This window comes from Homarus americanus, unplaced genomic scaffold (genome assembly GCF_018991925.1).
Source record: "Homarus americanus isolate GMGI-L3 unplaced genomic scaffold, GMGI_Hamer_2.0 scaffold53233, whole genome shotgun sequence".
Taxonomy (NCBI): domain Eukaryota; kingdom Metazoa; phylum Arthropoda; class Malacostraca; order Decapoda; family Nephropidae; genus Homarus; species Homarus americanus.
In genome coordinates this window covers 6,381,577-6,393,757 of record NW_024751660.1, presented here as the reverse complement: position 1 = coordinate 6,393,757, position 12,181 = coordinate 6,381,577, and the positions used below count along the sequence as shown (strand labels likewise).

The 12,181-nt window shown below is 36.3% G+C and overlaps 1 protein-coding gene across 5 annotated transcripts in view; it reads right to left on the bottom strand.

Moving 5' to 3' along the window:
* Window positions 1-4,716: 4,716 nt before the first annotated feature.
* Window positions 4,717-12,181, bottom strand: part of LOC121854765 (myotubularin-related protein 13-like) — an 81,235-nt gene continuing 73,770 nt past the window's right edge. For 4 of the 5 annotated variants that reach the window (XM_042349526.1, XM_042349530.1, XM_042349529.1 and 1 more), the window contains one exon: window positions 5,139-11,617. In XM_042349526.1, the coding sequence (XP_042205460.1) occupies window positions 11,525-11,617 (93 nt within the window). In that variant the 3' untranslated portion in view covers window positions 5,139-11,524. Of the gene's footprint in view, window positions 5,009-5,138; window positions 11,618-12,181 lie in introns of those variants that run through there. The other variant, XM_042349527.1, reaches the window with a different exon arrangement.

Sequence of the window (12,181 nt, the reverse complement as noted above, 5' to 3'; positions counted from 1 at the left end):
AAAACGTGGATAAGATAAATCTTGCTAAAATCACACAGGGAAAAGAGAAACAATGGAGCACCTTAGCTTTGTCAGTGGCCAAGGTTAAAAATGCTCTGAAAGCATTGGAGTTAGATGTTGGATACATGACTAGTCAAGTAAAATCGGGTAAAAAATATGGGACCCACTAGTCATGTGGCCCTTTCTCTTAAGCTTCTTTGTGTGTGTGGTGGTGTTGGTGTGCGGATTAGTGGATGTCATGTTTATGACCTGACCTCATGTTTAGTAAGGTTACCCTGTGTACTTAAGCCTCTCTCAATCCATGTACGTAATTCAGTTGCCTCTGAAGATGTCTTGAATAAAAACGAAAGCTAAGGTGCTCCATTGTTTCCATTATCCCTGTGCGATTTTATTAATATATATATATATATATATATATATATATATATATATATATATATATATATATATATATATATATATATATATATATATATATATATATAATATTAGGTACTTTACTTACATCTGATTGTGTATGTCTGTATATACTGTATATTTGTAAGGGGTCATAGTTCAGTATTACAACAACCACAGATCAGTGTCAGTGGTCATGGACCACAGAGGTCACAGGTAGGGCGAGGTGACAGTTTCCTGCTGGGTGTAGAAAATCGTGCAAATGAAGGTGTGAGAGCCGGCAGCTGGCGACCTCCCGGGGCAAGAATAGGCGCCGCCACCCAGCTAATAACTACGCTTTATCGATGAGTTTTCACCAAGGATGTGGACCGTAAGGGCGCGTGCTGAATGGCCATGTTATTTGCCCTTATGACCATTCCAGCACCTTCCCCGCCGCGAAGGTGAGGATCACACGCCCTCATGGGTGGAAATCTAGTGCCAGATGATGGTAATTTCGACTTATGGAACACTGGAATGAGTAAAAAATATTTCACGTATCTGTGCACCTCAAAGAAACCGATGGAGATCACCAATAAAACTAGTTTGGGAGGGGGGTGGGGGATTTATAGCCTTGTCCCATTGGGTCTTCCATAAGCAGGACAGGTGAGAGGTTATCCAAGGCCCAATACAGCCCAGACCTCAAGGGTGAAAATCTCGGGGGTTTGAGGCCCAACAGCGTCCTTATGGAGTGTCGTGTCGAGGCTAGATTGAACGAGGCGCGACAGCCAATCGTTTGATGATAGAATGATGAATTTTCTGATTGTATGGCGACTGGCAGGTGGTTGAAGGAAAAGAGTGCGCACGTTGCGAGAGGGAGGTGGGTTGTTCCACTCACTCTGGGTAATTGAACGATTGGAAATCTCAGATTCTTCAATGATTTCATCCCGGAAAAAGATTTAGAATGACCTGTATTGTATTAATTCAAGGAAGCGACGGGGAAGAGCATGTTTTGTTCCAACTCAGATGATAACTATTCTCTTTCTTTACAATACTGCTGGAATATCATTTATGGTATAATCTTCCACGATAATCTCCGTTTGTTGCACAGTTGGGCAACTGAGTGTTTTTTAAGCTAAAATGGAAGGTCATAAATTTGATTTATAATTCCATTTTTGTACTTACCTGTTCTTAAGTCTTTGTTATAAAACCTTTAACTCTTTGAGGATGTATGGGTTAAGATTATCATGTGTGATGGCTGGTTACCTTCCAGTGTGTGATGGGGCAGCCCAGCTCAGGCTTAGGAGCTGTGGATTAGAGTGTTAGAAAGAAGTTGTCATCTGGAATCAGATACATGTTACATAAAAATTTTAAATTTACATTCCAGATAAAGATTTCAATTGACCGAAAATGTCCAAAGGAAAGCTACCAGACTGGTGCCTGCTCTACGGCATCTTATCTACCCAGTGAGATTGGAACACCTGCAACTCCTAGCTTGTACTACAGACGAACAAGGAGGAACCAAATTGAAGTGTATAAACATCTCAAGAGGGCACTACTCAGTCAAAAGTATATACAGTACTGTAGCTGGAGAACGCCCGCCCTACAAGGGGTCACAGCTCAAGTTTAAAGAAGCCACAAGTCCAGGAAACAGTGAGGGCAAACTGTTTTGGAGTGAGAGTTGTGAACTCTCGGAACAATCTGCCAGTGTGTGTTGTGACAGCACCGAGTGCAAGCTCTTTCTAGATCAGACTTGACCAACACTGGAGCAGGTTCCGATACATTCAGGAGCCAGTTCATGCTCAGTACTTGTTTCAATCTGGGATCCTCGCAACAAATGATTGGGTGTTAAGTGCTTTTGGCTCATCTATGGCTTCTTGGACATAGGTAAGTGGGCTATTATTTACTCAAGCTTCTATCTCAACTAACACTGTGCGCAGTTCATCAACGCTAACTCTTCTGTTGTGGAGGACTTTACGCAGGCATCTCTTCACCACCCATACCATCCTTTCATAGAAGCCTCCTTGCCATGGTGATCTGGGTGGAATAAATTTCCACTCACATTGGCGACTTCTGAAGAATTCTTGGACTTCAGGTAGTTTAAATTTTTTTTTTATACCTCTGTTGTCCTGAAGTTGGAGCAATTATCAGAAATTATTAACCTACGCCAAAATCTTCTGAATGCTCGCAGAAAAGTATTAGCCGACATGCCCGTCACCAATTCTAGATGAATGGCTCGTGTCCTGGCAAAAGTAAATAAGCAGATGTATACTTTGGTTGGTACTGATCTTTTTTCACCACTAGGATTCTGTAGTTGTATAGAACCTGTGTAGTATATTCCAACTACCTGGAAAGGTCTTGACATCTGGATATGTTCCACTGGTAACAGTAGTGGACCAGGGCATTTAACAGTTCTCGAGTCATATCTGTGACAGATTATACAGTTTCTAATACAGTACAGGATTTTATGGCCTGTTGTGCTTTGGGTATCCAGAAACTTTTTCTGATGTTAATCAGAGTACTGTACTGTATGAACAACACCTCCATGTAAGGTATTATAGTGAGAATCCGTAATCACCAACTTTGTAAATCAATATGTCTTTGGAAGTAATACAGGATGCTTAGCCCCATACACCAATGAAGAGTTGTGAATTCTCCCTCTACATCTAATGAGGTGATTATTACCAAGATATAAGCCCAATTGATTGATTAGCTTGTTATGTCTGAGGGTCTTTGCGGACAGCACACACTGATTTGCTATTGTCATTGGTTCTGAGGCTGATTGATTTATAGGGTAATTTCTTGATAAGGTTTGTAAGTCTGTAATTTAATTGTGGAATGTTTGGCTTCGCACCTGTTGTACAATAACATTGTTGGACATGTATGTTGTAAAATTCGAGTGAATAGATTAAGGAGGAATTTAAATACTGTACGTACATATCTAGACCTCGCAATTTTCCAAGAGACAAGAATTGATTGGATATTAGTCAATTTGGTTGGTTGGTGTCATCCATCTATGCTACATCTGAACAACTAATACTGGTTGGAATATATGACTTTTGTTCTGGCCGTTGATTTTTATCCACGAACCATTCAGGACCCTGAAACCGCAGTATATCTTTTGTAAGTTGTCTTAATGAAGTACCCCTACTCAATAGGTCTGCAGGGTTTGACTTGGTCTCTACATGCATGAAACTAAAGTTTTCCTGTATTTCTGCAACTCTATTCTTGACATAGGGTAGTTTAGAATTGTAGTTTCTCACCCATTAAAGTGATGCCTCACTATTGGACCAGATGTAGATTTCCGTAATAGTTAAGTGTTCCAGAGTTTGATGGATATATCTAGCTAATTTAGTCCCCACCCTAAGAGTCATCCATGGTGTTCCACTTTAGTCCAAGCACCGATGTTATTGTAGGCATATCATACTCATGGAAGTCATTCTCGATGAATTCTTGAAGCTTCGAGTTGTACTTCTTTATCTGTAGTCGTCCTCTGAAAGTTATGAACATAGAAGTTTGATGATGCTAGCAACTGTTTGATGGAACTCTTGGACTTTCTAAGGTGGTAATCAATGGTAGCTTGTAATAAAAATGGTGAACTTGTGGCTCCAGAAAGTACAAATCTGAATCTAAAGGGATTTATTGGACTATCCTGATTATGGGGATTTGATCACCAAAGGAAGTGGGTAAAATCTCTGTCCTCTTCTTGTAGGCTTATTGTCAGGAGCCTTTGAAATATCTGCATGTTCTGAAGGACAACAATATGTCACCTAACTTCTTGGTTAAAGTCGGGCCAGTCATTAGGCAATCATTTAAGGAAGGTACCTGTGGTTTTGATAATTGAAAATGGGAAATTTTGATACACGTAATTGAAAATTGGAAATTTTAATCACTGAATCTGGGAAATTTGGGTAATTGAAAATAGAAAATTTTTGTCACTAAAATGGGAAATTTTGATCACAGAAAATGGGAAATTATAATTACTGAAAATGGAAAATTATGATAATTGAAAATGGGAAATTTTGATGATAGAACATGAGAAATTTTATCATAGAAAAAGTAATTTTTTTCAAAGAATATTATCACAAATGGGATTAAGGCTGCATTTTCACCAAACGAGTCGAGTCATTAGAGTCATTTGACTCGAGTCAAATTGACTCATTCCCGTTCACACCGAAAGTCAAAGCGAGACAGGTTTGTCACTAAATTGTCGGTACCCAGCCTGATTTCGAGCAGTATGGACACATTATCTCTCGCCGAGCTATATGCTCTATTGTGGGTTCGGTGCCGTAGGTGGAGGAGAACCCGATTGAGGATGCATGAAATCAACACCAAAAGACCAGATTTTGGTGCCTTTAGTCATTTATTCCCAGACTTGGTGAACCATCTAGACACATTCTACAATTTAAGTTGTCATCTTAGATGACAACTGAAAACTTCAATAAGTTGGTGGACATGACAGGACCAGCTGTCAAGAAAATGGACACAAACTAAATTTATGAGATCATCCACCTGCATGATGCTGCTCAAACCATAACGGACGTGCAGTGACTGACGAAAAAAATGGGTCCAGCAGTATACGTGACTTGACTCGGCATGACTTGATTCGACTCAACTCTCCCGGTGTGAACGGTTTCTGGAAAAATACATAGAAATTAATGTGAACTGCAATGTCAAGTCGAGATGAGTCATGACTCGTCTTGATTTGACTCGACTCATTTGTTGTAAATGCAGCTTAAGACACAGCAATTATTAAAAGAAAACACTTCCATATCTTTGCTTTATTTGTAACAATATAAATGCATATACATCAACATTGTATGTACATCTGTGAGCATACACACACTAACATTCATGTTCACACTTCAGTCACACAAATATTCACTTACATACACAAGAACTCTAGCAAGCAGCAGGTTAGGGTCTCAAAAGGACTTCCACACAAGTATTACTGACAACATCCAACATGACCATTTGAAAACAATTCTTTGATAAAAACTTAAAATCTTATTTTTTTATGACTGAAATTTCAATTCTAATAACTTTCTTCCAACACATTTTTACAGGTGGTCAGTTTAGATACTGTTAGCTATACAGAAATATAAGCTGTAAATTTCAACCAAGTAAAAAATAAATAATTCAAATTTAAAAAGATCTCCTTTTATAACACTGAACCTTATCAAGAAGTTTCAAAATAAAAGTTATACAAGTGTAAGGAAAACTGATGAAATCTACTCGGTTTTAAAAACAGCATAATTTCAACATTACATTACTGACAATTACAGAAACCAGACTCACATTTGACTTTCTGGATTTGTTTCTCGTCATTCTGAAGAACTCTATAGCTTCAAAAAAACATGATTCGATCAAATTATTCACAACTTACTATGCAATGGTATGTTCACCAAGTGATATGCTAACAAAAGTTTAGCCGAAAAACCTCTGTCTATTGGCTCATCACTGTGGATACAGTACATAGCAGTAATAACTTGATCAAAACCCATTTTCTATCTTCATCTGAGCCTTCAAATTGCAGAGCAGCTTAAAGCTTCTGTCTCATCACATCAAAAGGAAACAAAGGGGATTGTAATCATTGTGTAATACAAAAAAAATTATTATTTTTTGTTAAACTTGAGGCAATAAAACAGAGAGCACTAGCGAGTATTCGTTGGTCGAGAGTCCCAGGTGGGAGGATACAGGCCGAAATTTACATTCTGAAAGAGAATTTGGGAAAAATGTGCCAAAATTATCTTCAAAATTTGTATAAGTCAGAACACATAAATCTGCAAATGATATCTTCATGATGTGTCGAGTGTCTTACTAAGAAAGAACACCAAATTCATTAAAATAAGAATATTTACCTGGATCCTATCAGGATTCTGAAGGGAAAGTGAACACTGTAATTTGTTTCACAATTGCATACCCTTTACCATTATATTGTTGTTTGAACCCACACTCTTATAGCAGTACTGTAAATGGCTTACAAGATTTAGAGGAAGAAAAAATTTATTACTAGGTCTTCCCTCCAGAGCCTTTACACAAATCCAGCAAATGCTCATATTATTTTACCTTGAATGTTCTTTCTTTGGCAGTAAACCACCACATATGGGACTAAGGTTTACAAATCAATGTTTTGTGGATCTCTGTTTAACAAAATAGCCTGGATGCCTTATGCTTAACTGAAACATATATCAAAGTTTCATTAATAAAATCGAGCATTTTTAAAATCAATGCATCAGGAATATTGATAACTGATCTTAAAAATTCCACATACACATACTGTACATTGAAATTCTAACAGAATATACAAAGGTTGGTGGGATATCATAAGCAATACATGGTGCAGCCAGACTGGACTCTGTGATCACACACGAACAGCAACCCCAATTTAACAACAAAAATATATCAACAGTGGATCAAGAACATGGTCCATAATGTTGGCTTTGCCTTACTATGCCAACTTTCACTGCCTGTCACACTGATCAAGAGGAAAACATCTGGGGGTACAGTCTATATACACGAGCATCCTCAATGTCCCACAGTGACCAGAAACAACTTTTTCACTTAGGAAAGTTCAACAATCGCTATTTCTGTACAACAGACAATAAACAAGAAAGTGATAGATCTGGAAATTGTTTGTAAACAGCATAGACACAAATAGTCATAGTGCCAACACAGAATAAACAGTCCTATTAAAGTGGTGTTTCTGCTGCCTCTTGCAACTATGAAAAGTATAAAAATAATATTAAACCATGTGTTGTATAAAAAACAAAATTCACAAAAACTATTAGTGGAAAACACATTCAAATCTTTCACAGAAAGTTCACATATTCAGGAAATAAAACACCATATCCAGCAGCCACACTAAAGTCATATTATGCCCTCAATCTTAAATAGCTGTATCTTGATTTTCTTTCCATTCACTGTAATGTGTCCACTCATTATACAACAAATCAATAATTGTTCTACTACAGTCAATGGATGAATATCATGAGATGTTTGAAATGATATTTAAGGGGATTATCACTGGCACAAATATAGAGGTGAGTGCAGCTCCTGTATATGGTTGAAAGGCTACAGGGGTATACACTTAGCTTCCAGGTGGCAGTACCGGGACCTATTAAACATAAAATAAGTGAAAATCTGTGACGATAATGACAATAAATTGCTAATTTAAGCTACAATTGAGTCCAGGAAACAATAAGTATAAAGCAATCTAACATACCATGACTAGCATAGGGAAACTCTTGGAGTCCTCCATACTTGTAAATTCTTTAACATTTCAATTGTCTTTCACATTACTAGATTTTATGAGTATTCAAAATAACTAGTATCACCAGCAAAGATTCTATTTGAGGGATAAGATTCATATACGTAATTGGTACTGTACAAATGTTGTAAAAGCTGACCCAAAGTGATGATGTCAAGGCAATAAAAATAATTGAATTTCAAGCTAAATGTGAAGCTCGTTAGTACTTCACACCAATAAATAATGGGTGTACTGAATAAGACCATCATTATATACAGTAAAGAAGTTCATTGCTTCCTCTATAAGGTTGAACAGGGACCAAAATACAGTTACAACAACTCACTTCAGGTCAGCTTTCATTTCAGAGACAAGCTCATACTTATAAGCCCTAAGTAACTTATCAACTTTACTTTTTTTCATCTATGAGCCAAAGTTGAGTGAGCCTGTTCAAAAATATCACTTACAATGGATTAAGCCATTACATCACAATTCAAAAAATTTATTTGTACATGACAGTTGAGAAACAGCTAGAGATGCACAGTAATATAATTTACAAGAAGTCGATAATATTTTTCTATACAAAATGTGCCACAAGTATCTATCATGAGCAAGGATCCAACAACACTATTATTACTAACATGACCTATTCTTTCTTAGTCCAGATTTTCTCTTTAAATCCCCCAAACAAAAAAAAATCAAGGCATATTATCCATACTAATGGACTTAGGTGGACAGGAGTCACCCAAATGGGGGTTAAGTGATGCTCATTAACCCGATAAAAAAAAAAAGGCCAAGAAATCCTGGCAGGAGGAATCATCGTATCAATCATCATTGGCATTGCTTATCTGTATGTTTTAAAATCTATAATCAGTGTGTGTGTACACAAGACAATATTCCAGAAATAAGTGTCAACACTCACAGATACTATACAGTACTATGAAATATAAACTGAATTATTAACTTTTCAACTCTTGACTAATGTCGTGTAGAATGAATTTGTCTTAAATGATCAACAATATAAGCAGAGTTAGGTTTTGTGTTCTTATAACTCTTACTTGTATAATTTATTAAATCTTATGAAGAACAATGGTGGCAAATCAATAAAAGAATTATGTGAAGTAAATTCAGAATTTTTCAAGCAAAAGTAATTTTTTTGTAAAACAAATGTATTTTTACCAAGATTTTCTAGGTTATCTAAAAAGAGAAGCAACCATAACACCTATAAATACTTCATATTGTATATTGATCAAAGCTTACCTTCTAGAATGAGCATAAGCATCTGTGAGAGGGAATGCTGACAACAGATTAAGCTGGTGTGATGACTGAAGGATCATATGAAACATCCTAACTTCGCTATTCCCTTTCTCTCTGCTGGTACACCCTCCCTTGTAGCCCACTCACAATATCAATTTGGCTGCTTACAGAATTTGTTTCAAATTCAAAATATACATGAAAAACAATAAAGAACTACTGATCTGAATAGTCTAAAACATAATCATGAAATTTTATGATGCTTTGTATCACACAAAAATTTAGCTCAATATGATTACAAATCTTTCAATACAATATACCAATACATGTTTAAGAGAAACTAGAATTCACATTTACTAGGAACAAACAAAACCCTGCCGGTTGGAGATATGACGCCTTAGTTATTGTATAGTTCAAAATTAATTATGGTGTCATTTTTACATTAGCTTAACAAATGCTGATCAAAATAATGAGATCCACCACATAAATATATGAATTACAGGAAACCAAGAGTGGACAATACATCATCAGTTCAATGAAGGTACAAATGGGTGAACATTAGGTAAACAGATTATCTACAAAAATTGATAGAGGTAAAAAAAAAGGCTAACACTGCACTAGTCATTCCACATCACTATTAATCTGGAGTACAGGTATCACATGCCAAAAGCTATCCGTGGTTATCACTAGGTGACTTCTAGCTTTCTCAATAAATTTTGAAGTAGGAGGCTACAAAGGAGTAGCATAAAAGGCAGGGGTTTAGGGGTTGTGTCCAAGCAGGAGTTCATGGAACATAAAAAGAATACTGTACAGTAATAAAAAATTGTATGGGGCTGGATAATAGCCATTCTTTAACTATAACAAAAATAGCAGTACAGGTATTCATGCTTTTCTATGATAAACCCAAGCGCTATTTGTTTAAACAGGATTTTTTGAGAAACGGAAAGGTAGATGAAACTGCTTGAAAATTAGATGACTTTCTATTGACATGCATCCTAAAATCATACAGTATACTGTACATCATAAAGGCAATAAAACCAAACACTATAATTTGTGCTTTGGTTGGTGGTTTCTTATCCAGGAGTGTTCACAGTGCAACCAAATATTATCTAATTATAGCCATCATTAATACAATCAATGTTTGTTAAGGCTTTGAATTTGTTGAAATCTCACATACGTGGAAAATATACATCAAATACTGGTGAAAAGAAAGGTAAAAGTTAACTTTCAGAAACTGAAACTTTCCACTGAATAACTTCAGTTCAGGTAAAACACTTGCTCTTCAGAGTAGCCTAGAAAATGGAATGAAAATACATGCACAACTTCACATTAAATAATAAAACTAAAAATTAAGGAAATTCTATCTATCCATTATCTAAATTGTTCGTCCACTTTTGTGTGGAGTGGGTTAAAGGGAATATTAACCTCACTGAAGGAGCTGATCACCAGGAAGAGAAGTGCAAGAAAGCAACACGAAAGGAAATTCCTCAGTACAAAATACCAATTAAGGGATCAGTTTTTCCTAAGGACCTAATAAAGCAGTAACTACAGCAACTAAGCCAATATCTCAAATGACTATAGCTGTTAGGAAACTGATTCACTGTTTTAACTCTTTCTATAGTCCAGTTAATTATAAGCGAGTAATTCAGTCAGAGGTCCTTACTGAATGAGACATCATAATGAAGTTTTATATCCCATGGATGACCCAGATGCAATGAGAAAATTATATATTAACCAAGAGCGGTTTATAAATAAAAATGTTTTATGGGAGTATTATAAGTGGTATGGAAAAATATTACATATTTACTTATTTCCTGAAAGTTTTGCTTAATATGGAAGGTAAAACATGCATGAAAGGTTTTGGTGAAAACAAATACTGTACAGAGGAAAGGTTGTGAACAAAAGCACCAGCAAGCATACTAATCAATTCTCTTTTGATGAGCAAAAATAAAAATACTTTATAAAAGTTAGTGTTCCACAAATTATTTATGATTCAACTAAAAACATTGGCAGAACTACAAACAAAAATTCAGGCAATCAAATGCACTCTACAATAACCTGATGTTCTCCTCATATATTCCAACTACTGTATATTTAAACTTTCTTCCATTGACCTAAAGAGTCTTAATGCAAATTTCCTGTGGAAAAATGAAAAAGACAGTCTGTTCCCCCAAAAAATTACAAGCAAACACAGGAATCTGGTTGATACTCATGATACCAGACTTCTCATTCAGATAAATGTTCAACATGAAGAGTAATGTTTGCAAAGAATATTCTGTTACTTGAATGTTTTGGTCCCCTAAATATCTAAGCTCAGACAGAAAATAAATCTACTACATATAGTGATATATGAGTCCACTTATTTAACACATAACTACTTGGCAAAATTATTTGTAAACTTCAATTATATGGAGGCTCTTTACTAATGAATATTATTGCTATAATTATGAGAACTTTGAACATGATAGTAGAAAATGACTACAATAAAAGAACTTGAAAAACAAATTGCCTTAAAACACCATAATAATACTGGATAGGAACCAGACTCAACCAATTTTTCTGGAAGATATCAGCAAATTACATTAGACACAGCTATCATCTGAACGTAAAGTCAGCTACACTACATACCACGTACAGCCGTCTCAGTCCATGTTACTGTAAGCATGACTGTATCTTCTCAATCCACTCCTGTGCAGCTTGCCCATCTGAGGCGCAGAAATTATACAAACGACGTTTTGTTTGTAACTGTGAAAAGTAAAGCAACATTATTAAGAGTAAATGGAGGACTGATCTTGAAAATTTATTCTCTCACTGAGCCTGTACGTCAGTTGACCTTTGGAAGCTTGTCCTACATGTCATGACTTTGTCACACCCTCACTTAAGAGTTGGGGGCTCTCTTACAATCATCCATCCCTCCCTGTTACAGCCATCACTCAGAAGAGGAAGATAAGAAGCAAATGTTATCTTCTAGAGGCAAGAAGTCAATATATAGTTGAGCTAGCTAATCAGATCCTTGTGCCACCACTACAGACTGTCATCTTTGATTTTGAAACCAATCTGCCTGCTAGCCTTAGTTTCCAACTTACTAACATTTAACTCGGGAGGAGGGATGGTGTCAGTGCTACCTGGCTACAGGTTCATCTAAAAAATTGTGCTTGGAGTTCAACCCTCTATTTCTAACTTGATGCCCTCCACCAGACAACACTCATGAATGAAAACAGGCTATAATGGTGGAAAGATAAGGCTTCACTGACTAACATATGGTATGCAACAATGGGGAGTTAACCCATCTACAGTACACAAGGTGAG